A 20,759-nucleotide genomic window follows, 5' to 3' on the forward strand; every position below is an offset into this window, starting at 1 on the left:
AAATGCGCCCAACACTCACGTACTTGGCCCAGAGATTATAGCCAGATGTGAAAAAAATGCACTCGATACGCACGAAGAGCTAAAAAACACAACAAACTCATGATGGATAAGAAAAAAAAAAAATGTACTGGGATGGGTGTAAAGGTATTTAATCGCGAGTATAAAAACCGGCAATTAATAAATCAGCACACTGGAGAAATAAATATAGTAATATTGATATCAGAAAAGCAAATTAATAGTTATTATTTTAGAAATAATTCATTAAAACATTTCTAGTTCTAATATCTATCTTAATACGCATATTTCCGCCTATTAAATTTATTTTTTAGCGCCCAGTGAGTGGCTACCATATTTACATGGCTCAATGGGTTCTGGCCAACTCGACCGCTGAATATTTCGCTTGTTTGTATAACAAATTTGAACAAATCAGCATAGCGGAGGTATGCCAAAAACAACTGATAGATTGTAAGCGAAGCAAAATCAAATCAAATCAAATGAAATCAAATTAGCGCCTCGCTAATAAGCCAAACAAAATGGTCTCACTCAATGGAATTTCTAATTAACTGACAACATATTTATTTATTGTCAAATATTCATTCCGACCATTTCATTTGGCCATGTAACGACACACACCAACACATGGTACATGCACACAATCAAAGCCTAAACACAATAAATGTTTAATTTCTGGTCGTAGCACGAATATCGCCATTCGAAAGGGTAAATAAACTTTTGGCTGCCAGCGTATTACATTCATCAATGGCAAAATGAAAATTTGGTAGGGTCAATGTAAGGTAAACATTCGCCAAATTGCATTCGACAATTGTTTTCCCAAAAGTGAGCAACGCGAGTTAAGGCGAAATTCAGTGTAATTTATTGTATTAAAGTGGTAGAACATTTAAAAAACTATCAATGGTTACACTTTATTGCTCTTTCAAAATATCTGACAAAACAGAAAATTTTTAAATTTCCCACAGTTTCAAACTCAAGAGCTTTTGTAAATTGCCTTGGAATTCAGGTGACAAAAAATGGTTGAACAATTAAATAAATGCGGCACATTTCTATTTCTCCTTGAAAGGATTAGAAAAAATGCTATATTTACATACTCGTTGAAATGGACAAACGAGTTTATGTTGAAAAAACTATTTTGATATGGGCCGACATTATTTTTTTTATTCGAATAAAATAAACATCAAAATTTTTGGTGGGCTGCCCGGAGGGGGGAAAATAAATATCAAAAAATGTCCGTCCGATTTCCCTTGACGATGGAGCTTTGAAAAATGTTTTTACAACATTTGTACGCACACGTGTACAAGTACTTATTTATCTGTGTGTGTACTGAATGTTTTTGCTGGCACTTTGCGTTGCATATTTTAAGGCGAATTGGGGCTGGGAATGACGCAGGGAATTCCCCTCGAGGCAAATGCAATAAATAAAGGACAAAAACACACGGCCACACATACATCTGCTTGTTTAATTTAATTTTTAATGCCCACAAAATATGCATAAAATATTAAGCGTGCGGTTTTTGTTAAAGTTCTCTCATTTTTTTTGTCTTGTTACGGCTCGCGTTGCATCTTTTCTTTTGGCATTGGGAAATTTGCATTTTCCGTACCGCTTTGCGGACTCCAGTGGCTCGGCATTGGCTCTCCGGCCGGAAACCGAGCACAAATACAAACACACAAATGGGCCAGACCGGACCACGGCGTATCCAATAACCCGTGTGGCAATGCGAAAATGTGAATGTGAAAATGTGGAAATGTGAAAATGTGCAATGTGCACATTAAAATCAATTAAATGACAAATTGAATTTCGACAAAAAATGGCGGGCCATAAAAATTACATGTCCTTCTGCCGGGAATTGCAATCAACGCGTCATCAGGCAGCGCGAATGTCAATTTAATAACTCCAAAAACAATGACCATAAAGACCCCGGCTCCACTATACAGTATGATCCCATCCAATGTCCACCGTCCACCGTCCATCGTCCACTGTCCACAGCACTGCCCTGGCAAATTAACACAACAATGTTGGCTCATTAACAGACCAATCCCGATTATCGGCACCCACTCGACTTGGCCGGCCCATTTTCCCTTTACATCTCCACAAAAGTTGGGCAAATAATTAAAAAACAATGCGTGAAATGGACGCAGAGCAGACACAATTCCCCGGCAGATCAAAGCATGGCGCCAAAGAAGGAAGGACACTTCCAGAAAAAATGTCCTTTCTAAAGTGGGGTATGCACCAGATGCAGATACAAAAGTATGCAGATGCATTAGGAATTTTCCCAACAAATGTTTAAGTGTCCTTATATTCTAATAAATTTCTATTATTTAAAGTATCTTTTACTTGTGATAAATTAATGATATATTCATATATATATTTAAATAGTTATTGTTTAAGTTTCTTATTTTACTTCAGTTTATTGTATAGATAGAAATAGCCAGCTTTACTACTTTCAAGATGTAATATTTTTGCTCAATGTAACGAACTTCGCGGAATCAGAACGGCGCAAATTATGGCGTAATTAAAAGTCGGTTGGAGGCCGGACATCTCGCTGTTTCCGTTTACCCCGATCCCTGCTCCGATCCCAATCCCGACCTCGCCTCCAACTGCATCTCCCGCCACATCAATTCAATCCCCACTTGCTCACCGCAGGAGGCAATCGATGATTGCTGTAAATCCCTGTAAGCAACAAAGGCCGAAATAAAAGGATGCGGCAATGGCAAACAGTTGCCGATTCAGTTCCGGAATATTCGCATCCTGGCTACGGACAACTCAAGTGACGCAGGCGGTCCAATCGTGTTGGCCATTAAAAATGCTCCACAATTGCCGGAGAAATAAACGACGACTGCGCTGCTGCGAGCGAAAATGGACTTTAATTCCATTGCATTTAATTGTCAGCACAAGAGATTTTCAATTGCGCCCGCCATGGAAATCGTTTATTATTTATGGTTTTTCATACCCCGCCGGAAAACACCTACCCACACACACACACGCGCACACACACACACACACAGACATTCATCTCTGCTGAGCATTATCGAAAATTTGTCAAAGTTATGGCCAGTAATTGACTTTAATGGCTTTTCAATTTGCCCATACCCACAAATTGAATCTGTAAAAAAGAACAAATGCGCATCAAGCACTAAAATATTGTAATAAATAAAGAGCGAAATTGAAATGCAATAAATAAGTGTAATAAAATATCCGGAATCCCAAAAAAATACTTTGTTTTTTTACCTTCGATGTAATTTTATTCAGGTGAAAGCTAAAGTGCTTCGGTAGAAAAACAATTAATATTTATGCTGTATTTTTTAGCCTGATGTGTAGCATAAATTGAACATTTAGTTCATTCGCATTAGGTGCTTCTAAATTACCAGTAACATCATATTTTTAGTGGTCTCATAAATAATTCGTCAATGTAAACGAACTTGCCTCACTCAGCTCTACGCAGCTAAAAAAATATCTTTTTACGGCTCGCACTGTGAATTAAATTATCCAAAAAAGTGTAATTACCGACCATTAATAAATGCAATCTCGATGGCAATGCTCGAATGTAACCATGCTGTGTAACTTTTATTTATTGTTGCCCAGTTAAGGCCATAAATCCTGCGCTACCTTGGCGGAAAGGGAAGTGGCAAATGAAGCTCTAGCTTTGTGAAGGATGTGGAAAGTCGGAAATTTGCATTACGATGAAGCCAGCTGCTTCGGGTGATGCATAAATTTACAGGGCAGGGGGCTTCACAAGGGGCATGGGGGGGGGGGGGCATGGGGAGCCAAAGGCCACTCTGCGTCAAAGCGACGCCGCACTGAACTTCCGCTGCTGCAGCCAAGGTTGCATTTTGGCCAACTTGCGGGCCAAAGCCAGACATTCCGCCCGAAAGCCAGCTTTGTTGTCTTTTGTTCGGCTAAAAGTTTCGGGGATTGGTGGCGGGCTGTCTTAGCATTTGGCAGCGTGCGATTTGTAAATGGAAAAGTATGCAGATAGTGCGTTACAAAAGTGTAAAACGAAATGGAGAGTCCGGAAATTGCTTGAGAAGAAGTATCTGTAAAAAGAAATCCAGATATGCTGAGGAATCTGTGGCATAGGAATACGAAACTTCTTATAATAAATAGTAGAGCATGATATGAAACTAATACATATATATATATATAACTTATTACTTACTAATCAACTATTTACACTAACAAACCGCACTGTATCTGAAAGATACTATGTATCCAAAAACAGTTACCATATCAGGGTGAGATGGGCGCGTCTAAGCCGCGATCCATTCGCCCCGAAACGCACTGAACTGTGAAATTAAACTACGCAAAAATGTACAACTTTTTCCGAACCTTTATTTGTTTTTATTGCATTTTTTTTTGTTTTGCTGAGAAAACAAAAGGCTGATGATTTCAGACCGAGATGTTACGTCGGTCAGTGGTGGGTGGCTTATGTAACCCAACTGGTTTTAGGGCCCTCAGCACTCACTCAGGTAGGGCCAATAAATGCGATTATTAGTATTTGCTCAATCGGGCAAATTGCCTTTTAATCTGATTCATCGACCAGGCCCGCATCTGATCACTCGAAAGCGATTTGAAAATGGAAAGCGAATCTACGAAATGCGAAAACCTCAAAGGCAATAATAATAAATTAAATCGCCTGCTCTCATTTTCCATTAAGCGGGTACAGTGGAACAAAGTAGCCCAATTTATGCAAACAAAACTTGGAAATTTTCTAAGAACTAAATCCGAAGAAATGGATGACCAGATTTATCAATCGAAATGGATTTAATTTCTTTTAACTTTGAGCACGAGTACTTAACCCGTTTTTAGCCCACTGTGCAGGCCATAATCACTATCTAGTGACGGTGTTGCCTTGACCCCGAGAACGCCAAGCGAAAAGCGAACCAAGTGGAGAAAAGAAACTGAATGAGTGCGAAAACGGGAATGACGGATTGAATGGCTGAATGATGGACTGACTGACGAACTGACTGACTGACTGAGTGAGTGAGTAAATGGTGGGTGGCTGATGGCAGTGGCTGCAAATGAGCGAAACGTGAGTCGCTCGGGCCGCGATGATGATGGTAATACGGCAACAATAACAATGGGGCCAAAACAACAATGCCGGCGACCTTCAGGAGAATGCTGGTGTGGGGTCTGCGGGGGCGGTCTGTTGAAGAAGGTGCTGATGGGCGGGAGGCGGTGAGGCGGTAAATCTGTCTGCTTTGACAGACAGCTTCGATGCAAAGGGGCACGGCTTCCAGCAGCGCCAATTGCATTGTTATGTCTGTCTGCCTCCATCTCTGTCCCGCCTCTTGTGCCCCCTCTCTTTCTACCGCCAGCTTCCACCTCTTTCACTCTTTTGGCCCAGGATGCGCGGTGGCCCTGAAAAGCGGCGCCTAAGCAGCTTTGTTCGGTGGCTCCGGCTCTTCGGACACGTTTTCCTCAGCCGAAAAACGTAAATCAGGGACTTGTTGCACCCAATTAAGCTGCTTTCAGCGGTACACAGGGAAAAATATAGTCATATATAAGCTAAATAGATATTTTTTATAACATATAACATAACATAAGAATGCTGTTAGAAAAGAAGCTACCTAGACATAATTTGCTTTTAGTAAAGAATTGCTTTAAAGCAAAACAAGCTATTTCCACTTGGAACTAACAGAAATACTTGTTTTACACTTCCCATCACTTCTATATCAAAACAATATTGCATTTAATATCTTAATATAAATTTAAAGAATTGAAAACTTTTTTGTGTGCAAGTAAAATGTATACAACAAATAGGTTACTTAAGCAGCGGTGCAGACAGAGTTTTTGCTGGTTTACTCGACTTTTGACTTTTGTTTACTCTCAACACTTCACACCGCACTTTGCTGTTGCTTGTTGCACTTTATGAATGATGCACAGCACGTGCCAGCAGCAACACAGCAGCAGCAGCAGCAACATCTACAGCAGCAACATCTACCGCAGCAGCAACATCTACAGCAATTTTAGTTTACGCTACAATTTGCAGCTTAATTATTTTGATTTGGTATCTTGGCTGCCGCAATGGGTTTTTATTGTGTGTCTGATTTCGGCGCTCCGATTGCCACTTTTACACGGCTCATTGGCAGGCACGTGTCGACAATGAGTTAATATCGCCCTAACTGACCTTAAAACATTGGCAAATCGCTATGGCCACTGTTGCCAAAATGGCTTAATTGTAGTGTGCTTGTTTGGACTAGAAATGTTACAATTGGCTTATTTGCACAGCTGAGTATTCGGGTGAAAAATAATCGTTCATGGTTGCGATACAATTTGATGCTCATGAACGAGTAAGATTTTAACAGCAATTCGAGCTAAAACATTCTGCTTTTAATTGGTTTATAATATATATAAATTATATAAAACTAAATAGAGATATGTAATTATATACAAACTTATATTTAAACACTTCATATAAATTGTTTTTAAATTCAAATGAGTTGTAGGTGCACGAGCTTGTATCTTTAGTTATTTAAAACATTACCTAAGCTAACAGTGAATTTCACGATAGTTATATTTTTGAATGCGAAAATAGAAGGTCTGTTATATATAATATTTTTCGGATTTAAAAACCAGAAGTGCAGATTCGATCCATCATCCTGGTGTAACTGCTTGTCTAATTTGCAGTTCATCTTTCATTTGTAACTCGCTTCTGTCAGTAATAAGCGTTTAATTTACAATCAATGGCGCTTCCTTTTTACACACTGAAGTTTGCCTTGGGTTTTTCATTCCTTTTGTTATCCCTAAGTGAGCACAGACAACAGATAGTGGCAAAAAGCAACTGCTGGCTCATTACTTAAGCTGGATATTAATGCCCAGTCATATGGCCATTAGCCCATTAGCGGACACCCCAACTGAACGCAAGCGCAACGCCCGGGCAATTACACATAAATTAACTGCAGCTTACTGCTTACTACTAACTGCTAACTGGCGAGTGCAGATAGAAGATACATCCATCCATATGTATGTAAACTGAACCACCGTTAAGTGGCTGCTCGCAGACGGATAGGGGATAGGGATACCGACATATGTATGTACATATAGTATCTGCAAGATGCGCGCACTGATTATATGTACGTTCAATCGCGATGGAAGTGAGCGCCAGCAGACGGCTCAAAAATAATAATCATAATAATGAGCAGAAGGCAAGAGAAAAATTTATAAACCAACAGCCAGGGCAGCCAAGTGCAGCCGAGTTAAGTCATGAAAAATCCACAGCCATAAAGTAAGCACAGCAGCCCTTCCCGCTTTTCCACCTTTGCTTTTCCGACTCGTAGCTTACACTCGCTTGAGATACGCTTACGAAATTGAGATACTTTCGACTCGGATTCTTATTTTGCACATTAAAACATATCCTTATACATATTCGAAAGAAAAGTGAGAAATGGAGAACTATTTAAATGAATAAGAGTGTGCTTTTAGTCATATTCAAATGGTATCTTAAGCTTGCAGGTAAATAGGAATATATCGGAAGAAGAACCTTTATATAGATTACTTACTTTAATGGTTCAGAAGCTTAGTTCCCAAAAACTAACGAAATGGGTAAGAGTATTTAAAGTGTGTGTCATGAACCCTTTTCGCTTTATTGATGGATTAGCCAGGCGAGTTTTTCTGCCTTTTGCTGGCTGGAAAATAAACATATATACATGCAAGTTGGCTTGTGTTAGCCTTGTGCCTCCCCAGCCCCCCCTTCTGCCAACCCCTTTGCCATCCTTCTGTTGACGTTGCATGTGCAGTTCTTTATTTTTTTGTTCGCTTTGCTCCTTGCATTTCTTCCTTGTGTTTAGAGATTTTTTCGCTTCACCCTCCGATGTATTTCTTTATGTGTGTTTTTTTATGCCTTTCTATATGTATATTTATATATATATATATATATATATTTCTTTTTTCGGTCAGCCAGGGAAGTTGCCGGTGTTGTTCTTCCATTTGTTTTTGGCTTTTTGCAGCGGGCCAGTTGCAACTGCAACCGCTTTTGACCCGCGAAGCGTGTCGTGGCGCCACCGATTATGTTTGTTTATATGCTTGCTGTGGTTGCTGTTGTTTCCGATGTTGTTGCCTTTGTTTTTGGATCGCTGCCTTACTGTTTTTTTTTTGTTCCTTCTAATTTTTTTATATTTTCGCTAGTTGCCACCGTTGTTGCTGTTGCTGTTGCAGTTGTTATTGTTATTATTATTATTGTTTTTGTTGCTTCTGGCACGGTGCAACGGTTTTGATGGCGCGCATTACTTCAGCACCGTTAAAACTATTTACAAGCCGCGTTAATTCTTAAAGCGTGGCCTTAATTTGATTAGCTCGGATCTGGTTGGCTAAGCTCGCCGAGCTCCAGACGCTGTCCACTTGGCTGGTGGCTTAAAGGGTACCAATGAGCCACCACGTCCATTGTTTAATTAAATATTTACATGCAGCAGTTTCTAGTCGCGATATAAACACATTGCAACGAGCGAGTGGATAAATTCTATTAATAATTTGCGAAAACTTGATAAAATAAGTTATAATCAACTCCTGTCTGAAATGAGTCCGTATCAACTCTATGTAAAACGCAAGAAAATTATAAAAAGTGCTGTTAGATTGGCTCGATAATGGCTAAGATCGTGATGCTGCTACCGCTGCATTCGAAATTTATTCCCAGAAGCCGCGTCGAAAACCATTGAAATAAATCAACGATTATCGCTCACGCAAATCTCGGCTATCGGCTATCGTCGATGGCCAAAAAGACGCGCTGCTCACACCTAGAATGAAAAAGTATTGGAGTTGGAGAATAGGGTAAGGCCATCGCCATTCGCAGTGCGCACATATGGCCAAAATGGCCGCGGCATATTTGGCCACGTTGCACATTTGGCCAACTGGCTGGCTGGCTGGCTAGCTGTCTTGGCCCAAAGTTAAAAGTCAAATGTGAGCTTGAATTACCAGTAACAGCGGCTGGAGAGAAAATGAGAATTCTCTGGGATTTATGAGAGGCATGCAAAAACATAAACCGGCCCAAAAAGGGGGTTGTGGGGTTTTTCTTCTTTTTTTTTTTTCATTTTTCGTTAAGACTAGCCTAGGGCGACGTCTAACCAAATACGAGTAAGACTGGCAAGTCAAGTGGCATGCAATGGATTTTTGCTTGGCTTTTTGGCCAGCTCAGCAAATGCAGTTTTGGCCAAATATGGTGATCGCATGCTGCGAGCCCAAAAGTGGCCAAAGCCAAACGACACAGATACGAGAACTTTGGCTTAGACGCGACTCTTCCCCTCTGCCCGATGCCCAATGCCCATTCCCCATTTTTGGACACCGGCTCGGGCCCAGACTTAAGCCTGGCTAAATGCCGCCACCAACACCGCCACCGCCGCCACTTTGGCCAATTTTTGCACTTGCGCAAAAGGTCTTAAGACAGGTTACGCGCCTGTGGCGATTTAACCGTTTTCAGGCGACCAACGGCAGCCGCAGAAAAATTGGTTAGAAAGGTTACGATTTGGCCAAGTCGAAGAGAGAATGCCCTTGGCGGAGAATCTAATGCTTGCAAAAATTGTTATTGTTTCTAAATTGTTTGAATATGGAAAGGTGATTTTTGCAAAGGGAGAAAGACATATGGATTAAGATTCCTGTGCTGAATTTTTAAAATCAATTAAAATTGGAAATGAATGTTAATCAATGAACTCAGTAAAGGAAGTTAAATACCTTCGAATTAATTAGGCTTACTCAAATCCATTATTAGGTTAAAACATCCAAAAAGTCTAGTGAAATTCTTCATGCTATTGCGAATTAGATAAGAGAAGGGTTTGAGAAGAATTCAGTGTTGGTCACGCCAACTCCAGGCCAAGAAAACTCGAAGGGAAGTTAAACCAGGAGGAGGCGGCCAAATGTGCAAAGGGTCAGGCGGCATCGGCCTGCATTTGGCATCCATTAGAAAGCAATCCGTCAGTGCGGTTGGGGCTAACAAGATAGCTGCTGTGGTCAGTTGTGGTCTGTTGTTGTTTTTTTTTTCTTCTTGTGTTTTCCAGCTGCCACTGCTGTTTGTGGCACACCCACGCGATATTGTTGGCTAGGAGACGGCGAAGCTCTGGCCCAAGCTAAGGTAAAACCGGTCGCAAATGTTCTCCTTGACTCCATTACGAATCACGAACCAGGGCCCAACCTCCGACCACCAAGAACAATGCCAAAAAGGAGCCAGAGTCGCGATCTGACCTAAAAGCAACGCCAACGCAAAAGGTTTTGATGCACGGAAAACCTTTTAGAGTGAACATTAAATTACAAATAAATATGGTAAAAATAATATGTTAAAATTCTTTGATATATATAGATATACTTCTGTTTAATATAAAATTGAAGTACAAAGAATAATGTGTATTTTCTCAGTGCATTTGCTTTTTTAGCAGGTAGCTTTCTGGCGACACACTTATGATGAGTAATGGTAGTGGTCAAGGAGCAAGTTGGGAAACGATAGCGATCACCGAGGGATCCGTATTTGTATCTGCATCTGACAGATGCAAGCGGCCTACGCCAGACAAAACATAATCTGGGTGCTTTTTTGGCCGCTGACATCATGCAAATTTGCATAGATTTTGTTCTGTTTTTTGTTTGTTTTTTTTTTTTTTGTTTGGTTTCCTTCCTTTGGTCACTCCATCTCCATGTTAGAGCCACCATGTCTTGTTTCGGTTTTTGTTTATTTGTTTAATTAATTTGTAGTCGCTGCCTGTCGCTTTATTGCTGCCCACGTTGCAGTTGCAATTGTGGCGTATTTACAAAATGAAGTCATAAAGGAATGGCAGCCATAAAACGAAATGCGGACACAGTGCGTATTAAAAGTTGCGCATACGCCGCGTTGTCCACAACAGCAAGACAAGCGAAAATCGGGAGGAAGAAAATAAGAAGACAACGGCGTGTGCCACCTCCGCGCTTTTGGCTTAAACGAAAATTTATCTGCGCGCATTAAACTTTATTGCATTCAAAATTACAGCAATTATTCGACCAACAATTATGGCAGACGCTCTCGTTCTTCTGCTTCGGATTTCGTCTTTTTTTTTTGGTGTTTTTTTCCTGGGCGTGTCCAAGTGGGGCAAGCACTTTATTATGCGTTTTTTACGACACTTTGGGTTAAGCGCTCTCCAGTTTCCGCTACCCGTTTTATTTTGTGCCTTTTGTTTTTTGTTTTTTTTTTTTTGTGTTTCCTTTGCCCTTCAGCTGTTGCGCTTTTTCCCCAGCGGCCAATTCCTTTTTTCCACTCAAGCTGCATTCTCCTTGTTTTTTTTTCCGGTTTGTGGTCAGTGTACTGGGGGCGTGAAAGTGGAATTTCAACCGAAAAAACAAACAAGGGGAGCAACAAAACGGGAAATCCTTGACCGCGGGAATTCCGCGTTGAAAGAGTTATCCCGCTTAAATGCTTGCACCCTTGCGATTAAATTAAATTTGCATTATAATTCAGGGAGAATTGTTTACGGATTCCCTTCTACGGATTTGCTTTTTGGCTTTGCTTAATTGAGATTTAGATCTCAATTAACTTTCTTCAATTAAAAGAATACTTATTTTGTTAAGAAGAAAACGTATTAATCAGTTCGTTTTAGCAATATTTAATGACATATTTGTGAATTCCAAAAAAAAGTCATAATAAAATCTCATCAGTAGTAGTATTATTACTTAGCTTATTTTACCTGCTTATTTGTAGGCTATTAGTTTTCGATAGGCGTGATAATTATGATATTGTAGCAAATTACAGAGTCATTAGTCATCAGATGGACTTACCTAGAAAAGTAGAAAAAACAGAATTAGTATGGAAATGCTAAGGCATTTTGATTAATGTGTGTATGTGTGTTTTAAACCAAAACTGATGCACTTAATGGAAAATAAAAAAAAACCAAAAATGTTCAAATTAAATCCTAAAGATGCTTTCCATTTAAGTACGTACATATGTATATGGGATAGATATTTATCGGTTACATTTGTTTTTTATATTCGGGCAAGACACGAGTTTATTGAGTTGCGCTTGTTAGTTATTTTGGTTTACCAGTTATGCCTAGGCAATATCTTAAGTCTAAGCTACGTACAAACATGTTCATTGATTAGTTATAGATATAGATGTAGATGTATAGATATTAGCCGAAGCAGCTCTAATCTTAGGACTAGCTAACAAACCAGGTGCGACCACGCCCAAATTGCCACAAGCATCGTGTAAACGGAGTGCAAATTACAATCATTTCTCTTTACCTCTACTGGGTGTTTTATTTTTTGTTGTTGTTGTTTTGTTCGATGGCTACTAGTATTGGCGATCCAAGCCTGCCACTCTCGGCCAGCAACATGCAACTCAATTTCGATCAAATCAAATCATCAAAGCCAACGGAAAAGTCAGGCAAAAGCGATCAGGAAACCGAGCAGCTTCGCCTCTTTTCATCCATTTTCCTTCGCTTTTTCCCCATTTTCCCCATTTCCAGCGCCTGCAGGTTGGCCAGGACACATTGAGTACCCGTCAATCTTCATTAAAAGCATACGAGCTGAATTAGCAAGTGCTCTATTTTTTATTTGAACTTAATTTGTTTCGATGGCTACGCATTTGCACAAGCAAGACTATGTTAAATGGAACAGTCGGTGAATTAGGAAATTCTTGGAAATGTGTGCTCATTGGCTCAACAACAATAATTGAAATTTGCATTAATTAATATTTACATACACTAGGAACCTTTCTTCAAATTAATTGAACAAAAAAACCGCCATTTCGTATAAAATCTTAAGTTTAAATATAGAAAAGAAATTAAATTGTATATCTTCTTTAAAATTTATACGCGGAAAAAAAATGACTTAAAAATTTAAAAAGGTATTACCAAGTGGCAAACCAAATTTAAAACCAAAATCGCTCAGTTCAGAACCCAGTTTAAATGCATTTAGAGCCCGGAAATTTGCATAATTGACGAAAAAGACAAAACAAAAGTGCGCCGCTCAAATTGTCGTGCTAAATTCCACAAGTTGGTTGCGATACCAAAAGGCAGCCGGAATCCCTTGGTAGAGGTGGCAAAAGTCAACTCCTGAAGTGTTGGCTTAGTAACCAAGTGTCGAGTGGTGTATCTGCATCTGAACAGAGCTCGGCTATCCACTGGCTATTTGCCCATCGTTCCATCGTTGGCAGCTAGTTTCAATATTGACTTTCAAAATGTTGTTGCGGCAGACGAGATTTGCAGCCAACTTGGAGCTGCACTAAGCCAACAAGGGGCACTAAGCCGCAGATGCTCGTCTGCCACTATTTGCCCGATTAATTAATTGCCCAAACGAGGATACCCCAGCAATTGTTATTCGCATCAATCAGAGGGGGAACAACAGAAATACAAAAAAAAAGAAAAGGGGGAAAAACTTGTCAAACTGGCAAATTATTAAAAGGAAATTGTTGACATTCCTGGGTAAATATGCAACTGCCAGTTGCAACGGTAACTGCAACTGCAACTGCAACGCCAAGTAGCCTGCTTGATTGCCCCTATAAGGAAGCCAAAAGCTATCTCTATTACAACAACCAGACAAACAAGACAGGCAGCCTTTGCCTTCTGCTTTCTTGTACTTTTAGACCCTCCCCTTCCCCTCGATTTCCGCAGAAGAACTTGCCACAACATTAGGAATAAGTTAAGGAATTCGAACTAGGGATGGCGAGCAAATGAGTTCAACTATTAAAACAAGTTCAAAACAGAAATATATGGTCAGCTTTGAAATAAAAAAACTATTATTTGATTTGAAATATTCTAATTATTTAGCCAAATTATTTATTTTACAACCATACCTTTTAGCGAAACTAAGAGCTTTGCCATAAAATATTTCCTCTACAATTTAGTGTCCCTGTTGCCAAACTACTGAAGTTATCATCATTTGATTTCTACTGCTGGTCGCCGTTTGTTGTTTTCCCCTGCTTTACAACTCGATCGTGTTTGCCTGTTGTGGGCCAAATAAATTTTTATAAATAATAAGCTTGGGCCAACGGACGTGGATGTTGCTGCAGTTGCAGTTGCAGTTGCTGTTGCTGCAGTTGCACTTGCAAGCACAGTTAGACAGCGACAGACTCGACTGGTTTTCCACAACAAGTGCGGGCCAGCTTCCTTCTTTCAGCCTTCTCCTTGGAAATGAGGAGGAGAAAAAATAGTGGAAAACCGGCAATACCTTTGGCTGGCTACAAATTCTTGGCCAAAAGGGTATTTCGTGCAGCAGCAGCAGCAGCAGCGGCAGCGGCAACAACTTTTTTTTTCCGCTCGAGAGCCAGTTCGTGCAGCTCGTTGCAGTTGCTAGATAAAAATGCAGTTAATAAAACTGTAAAAACTGGACGCATGCGCAGCACCCAACACACACACGCACAGACGAATCAAAGCCTTATATATGTACATATATGTATAATAATGTATATATGTACTGGGCCTGGGCCTTTGGATCTGGGCAAGTGCAGCCAGCAACGCCATTTAATTGCCTGTTTGCATTTCACATGAGCCGCAAGCCTCGAGAGCAAAAAGTGGCATGAGGCAGGAGGCAGGAGGTAGGAGGCAGGAGAGGCCGAGGAGGAGGAGGATGTGTTGGCCGCAGGCCAGGAATATTATCCCAAATCTCTGGCTCCGTATATTTATGGTATTTTTCCTGCCGTATGTTTGCCGGGCGGCCGCTTTGAACCATCTTTGGTTTTGATAGATCGCATGTGAAAGGTGGCTTGACTTTGCTTGACTTGACTCAGGGGTAATCTATGGCGAAAGGCGAGAGAATTGCACAAGATTCTGGATAAAGAATTAGCCATTTTTCTGTGCCTTTTTGGTAACTTGCACCAAGGCAACTCTGAAACTTTTTGGCTATTTAAGCCTAGTTTATTTTTAAGTTCTATCCACTTTGTGTTCACCTAATTATCCTTTAGATCAATCATTCTAATTTCCATGCTAGCTCCCCACATTCATGCAACATCCGCTAATATTTTGTTCCCAGCTAATAAAACAAAAACGCGCGAGTGCAGCTGTTGTTGCTTGGTTTTCCTGTTCACATAACTAAACCGTGCAAATTAGTTGCCAAACAAATTATTTCATATTTTTGTTTTTTGTTCGGTCGAAACTTTGGTTTTAGCCCGGCTGGGGCAGGCCAAGCGAAACCAAAAGCAAAAACCAAACCGGCATATAGCCAACATATAAACTGACCTTCGTTCATTAACGACAGCAGAAGAAGGCATGGCAAGACATAAACCTCAAAAGGCTCCACATTTGGCCAGCAGCAGAGAAACCAGTTAACTGCAGCCGGTAACAAACAAATAGTAAAATTAGCCCGAACATTTTGCATTTGATTAAAAGATTTTAATTTGCCAACCATACAGAGCCACAAAAAACAAAAAGAAATATTACAAAAAGGCAGCAAGAACAAAAAAAAAAAAGAAGCTTGTTGAATTAATTTCGCATTAGAACACGCGCTTGCAATGCGGCCAAAACGCAGTTCGCTTTAGCCAAATGTCGACGACTATCTGCCAACTTGGTTATGTGTCTTATACATACATACATATGTACATGTGTCTATTCTTAATTTTTATGTTTTTTTATAATTTTTGAGGGTAACCCAAGCCAAGCTACCTGAGCCCAAGTTTTGCGGGCGGATGTTTCGCTGACGTTGCAGGTAACATTTTGCCACATTCAAACTTGTTCTCAAATACTCCACATAGATGGATGAGATCAGTTCGAATGTTTTCTATAAGTTGACAAGCTTGTGAAGCTCCAATTAATTTGAATTGTAAATAAACCTATTTATGGCTTAATCTAAATTGGATAACACCAAATTAAACATTAAAGCGGAGCAAAACAAATGAGTGGAGCATACAAATTTTGGGGATTTTATGGCGCTGCATTACATTTTATTATCTTGCTGTTACAGCATTGTAATTTCGCTTGACCCAATGGGCAAATACGAGTATGCACATATTTATAGAGTGCATTTCTGTATGGGCGATGAATCGCCCAGACCTTCGATATTTTTGGCGCCGGCCGTTTGCCATTGTAAAGCGAGAGGCCCCAAAAAATCAGCCCAGCTGCGTCAACACAAAAAACATAAAAAACTACATTAAAAAAAAAAAAACAAAAACAAAAATACCACATATAAAGTGAAAACTGTGCTGCGTTTTGTTTAAACAAATCAGCAGAAATTTTTTTGTCATGTTGCGGCCAAGTTTGCTGGCGCTTGTAAGCGTATTTCGATGACTGGGGATAAACAAATATAAGTGGCAAAAAATTAAGTCATTTTGAATATTTATAGTAAAGGCAAATAATAGGATGCAATTGCACAAAAAATGGTGCACTCTCTCTTTTGCAAATCAGTTATCTGTGCACCATTGTTCTGATTAATTTTTTCAGCTTATTTTTTATGTATTTATTTTAAATTTAATTAGCTTTGCCAGCAGAGGGCAGATGCAAAATGTTGAATAAATTATTGAACTGCGGAATTTACTTATGTACATGTATTTTTTTATACGGTTTTTTTTTTGCCTGCCCACTTTGCATTTTAAAATGTTGTAAAATCAGGCAGCCTTTTTCAAGTTCATTTAAAAGCAAGACCAAACAACATAAACAAGAAAATGCTAATACATGTCTATGCCTCAACTTGCCGTTCAAGTCAAGTGTAAGTCTGCGCAAAATGTTCGAAGGTTGTCCTCACTTGAAAAGCAAAAAAAAAAAAACCGAATAACAAATTATTCATGATTGCAAGCTGAAGAGATTTATTGAGTGAGTCAAAGGGAGGAAAGATGCAGAGAAACTTTCAATATATACAGTACAATAAATATAAAGATATTTTTAAAAAAGATAAATTACATGTACGCTATAAGCCATCAATCGCTTAAAGAGTAACGAATGCCAAGTGGGAGTCAAAACAAAGAAAGTCTTGTGGAAATAACTATAGGAATTAGTAGTACGAGTAGCCTCTAATCAGCAGCAATCACTTAGGCAACTCCTACACTCGTACTGACCGTAGTTAGAACCAATAAAAATGTGTGCTTAACCCAGCAACGGAATATCAACATCACCCACTGAAAGAGCCCACCAGTAACCATAAACCATACCAGCTAACACAACGCCAGCGTCGTCGTCACAATTCGCAGTCCGCTGTTGCCGGCGGCTATTTAGCATAAAATGTGTGTCAGCAAGGTAAAGGGCGTTCGTCACTCTCCCCACCGCCACCTCCACCTTTACGACCCACCACCGATCCGCAATCCGCGATACCCCCCGTTCACCGATCCACGTAACAAGTCCCCCCTGTTTAACCCCACACTGATGGTCCCACGCTGACTTGGCGTTGTAAAAAAAATTTGAATACCTAAATAGGCTGGCTGACTACTGGCTGACCTATTTTCCCGCGTTTTGTTGTTGCGATTTTTGGGTTTTTATTTTGTATTTTCTTTTCGTATTGAAATTTTGCGAGTGACTTACAACGCGGCTGTTGGTTGAGTGACTTTCGGTACGAAGCTGACCTTGAAATGTGGTTGGCTTTTCGTTGATTTTTGGCCCTGCTTATAATTATTGCTGCCGTTTGCTACGAAACTTTATTAGCTGATTCTACGCAAAAAATATCTATATTTCTATAATAAATTGTATATAGATAATAAATATGAAATTATATTTTCAGCAATTATATGCTTGTCATAAAAACATAACATTTTATTTGTTAGTAAATAAAGGCATAAATTTAAATGGTTTTCTTCGATACGAACCAAAATGTATTTTCCATTCAACGCACATTTTAATGTGGTAGTAAATCAATAAACTATCTTTAAATGGAGCTCTTCATACGTAAAAGAGCACTAAATAAATCCGAAACGAAATTGCCTCTGGCAAGCAAGAATGATTCCCCCGACGAAATAGATTCTCCTTTATCATTCGAGGTTAAGAATGGGTAAGAAAACTGGTGGATGCAACAAAAACATTTACACAGGAACAGCGACAACTCATCACACTGCAAGTTGGTGGATGCACCGGAAAAAAAACATTGTGATTCGCATTAAAAATGCTTTAAAAATGCCTAAAATTCATTGAACATAATGGGGTAAGTTATTTCTTATTCGATATATATATTTTTTAAGATTTTAAGTATAACCCATATCAGGTCAACAATATTTATTTTGCTCTGTGCACCAAACACTTGTCAGTTTTTGCAGCAGCTATGACACATGCCACTTGCCACTTGCTGCAACTCCTCTGCGGCCCTTAAAAGTTTCCACAACTGGATGCAGATGAAGCCGCGAGTGATGATGATGATGATGATGATGATGACGAGGACTGTCGGGAGTTGTGGCTTTGTTTTGTCTTGGCTGTGATTTGATTTGCCCACGACTTGCAGACTTAGCCACATTCCCATGTTTCGCTTGTAAGTTGCCGCTCCGCTGAAATTTCTCCGCGGCTTGTAAGTGACTTAGCGAAGCGCACAATTTTTATTGGCTTGACTGACTCATAACTGGGACCAACTTAGATCGTCGTCCGCCTCCACATTCCACTCCCACTCCATCTTCAAACTCATTCTCATCTGGTTCGGTTCGGATGGTCTGAGAAGGCATGAGTCAATTAATTTATATGCCACAATGTCCAGACGAGTGTGCAACACACCCTGTCTCTGTTTCCGATTCGAAGTTGGAATCTCCTTCGGAAGCTGAGCCTCTTGAAAATCCCTCGTGCACAAAAGGCTTTAAGTTGACATCGTCAAAGATTGCGTGAAGTGATCGAAGCACACGAAGCATTATATGTGCATCTTTATAAATTTAAATGGGATTTATGCGCAACACTTTCATGCTTATTTTTAAAATAATAAACTAATACATTTAATTTTCCTTTTCTTTTTCATGTGCAGGCCATAAAAAAGATTTTATGATTCACATGCGCAAAAGATATATTGTATATGTGAATCACAGCCAAAAGAAAAAACACAACACCTTCAGAGCCAAAACATTAACAACAAATTAAATAAATGTTCGCACATAAAAAGGCCAAAATAAACAGTCGGCTGCATTGGCCCCCCTGTAAAAATAATAATAATAATAATGTCCGAAGGCATCAGCAAATAATGTTCTTGGACGACGGCACTTCCGGTGCAATTAAGCTAGAATGTTTCTAGTTAGCACTCGACTGGAAGTCATCTAGCAAAATGACAAGAAATATATGAACGTTCTGCTAAAAATACCAGATGCTTCCCTTTGGCACACATAATTTGGTCGAAAGCGAAACACTTCTGCTGATATCTTCCCGTGCCACTTCACACTTAATAAGACATAATTTGTACATTTTTATGAGTTGCAGCCTGGCGGCGCGTGGGCAGCTACAAAAAAACAAAAAAAAAAAAATTGCAGAAAAAAAACCTAATTAAATGGTCAGCAATATGCGAAAATTGTTTGCATTTACATAGAGTGCACAATTGCATTGGGCCAAAACGCCTTCGCTTTGTGCACTCGTTCTGTCAGCCGCAGGCGACAGGTTGGCCCCGCCACTTAGTTCGGGACAAGTTAATTTTTTGGCTCCGTTTGTCTTTTGTCTGCTGATGAATTTAATTTCTAATTGTGCCAGACATGAGGACTCTAGCATGATAAATTACAGGCTGGCTCTCGTTCTCCTCAACTGCGTTTATGCGTAGGACTTGTTGGCCAAAACTTAGCATTCCTTCTTAAAATGGATTTAAGACATTTCACATCTTTGATTCTATCCTTTTATAAATAAGTCTTTAGTCTATAGCGCGAAAGTTCGATCGCTTTCTCTTGGCCACCGTGGCGTATGCGCAATGTGCAGCTGACATGTGGTGGCCGACGGATCAGAACCGCTCAAAACACATCTCCCGTTTGACAATGCAATTAATGTGGCCAATACTAGACGTTAGCACGCATCTCGGATGCGCCTTCAATTGACATTTCGGTTAATTTGAGTGAATTAGCAGGGGTCTTGATGGGTTTGAGTGAGTGCAAGCTGCACTCGCTTTCATCTCGCAAATGAGGCGGAAGATTTGCCGGCTGTCACAGCTGGCTGTCAGTTTTGGAAAACGTATCTGACCACTTGACAAATCACCCTACGAGTGACAGACGAGCCCAAACACTTACAGCACACTTCCTCTCGTAGGCCAAAAACTAGAGAAATAGAGAAATATTGTTGTATGGTCCCAAAGTTGGCCCAGAATGATATTCGCACTCTTCTTCAGCTGTCAGCCGAATTTGGGTCAAATTAATAACGCGTAGTGTGGTCGAGTAATGCCAAACGGCTGAAACACATTCACCGCCGCCGCCGCCGAAGCACTTTTCAAAATAATAAAGAAAGCCAAAAAAAAAAAATAGAAATAAAATGAAAAACCAAATTAAACGCTGCCGAGAGCCAAGATGTCGACATACTATTTACAAAAGAACCCAAAAACAAGCTGCCGTGACACTTTCGATTTCAATTTCGTTGTATCTGTGTGGTATTTTTTTTTGCACTTGTATTTTGCTGGCTGTCTCGGCCGTATTGTCAGTTAAAAGTTTTTATTTTTCTTATGTTTTTTTCCCCGTTGTGTGTAACTGTGTGCAAGGTAGCGACGACAGGTGCAAAAGTTGGCGACAAATTTTAATGAGCTGCAAAAGGCAGCGGAAAAACATCATAATATCTACTACATCTACTTGCAGCGGAACATCCTAAAACTATAGGATATAGAAAATAATTAAGTCAAAGTGAAATTATTTAGCGGATTTTAATTAACTGCAATTAACGAAAACTAATGAGTCGTGGAGGTTGAAACGACGAAAATGGCGCTTTAATTTTAATTTTTTAAATTTTAGATCGTTT

The 20,759-nt window shown here is 39.8% G+C and overlaps 1 protein-coding gene across 11 annotated transcripts in view, besides 1 other annotated feature; it reads right to left on the minus strand.

Annotated features, from left to right (window-relative positions):
- Window positions 1–20,759, minus strand: part of fru (fruitless) — a 131,314-nt gene that overhangs the window by 37,349 nt on the left and 73,206 nt on the right. Inside the window, exon 3 of one of the 11 annotated variants that reach the window (NM_001170177.2) lies at window positions 11,646–11,660. The exons of the other annotated variants lie outside the window; for them this stretch is intronic. Within the exon in view, the coding sequence (NP_001163648.1) occupies window positions 11,646–11,660 (15 nt within the window). The remainder of the gene's footprint in view (window positions 1–11,645; window positions 11,661–20,759) is intronic. 11 annotated transcript variants of the gene reach the window in all.
- Window positions 13,948–14,004: a mobile genetic element.

This window comes from Drosophila melanogaster, chromosome 3R (genome assembly GCF_000001215.4).
Source record: "Drosophila melanogaster chromosome 3R".
Lineage (NCBI taxonomy): Eukaryota > Metazoa > Arthropoda > Insecta > Diptera > Drosophilidae > Drosophila > Drosophila melanogaster.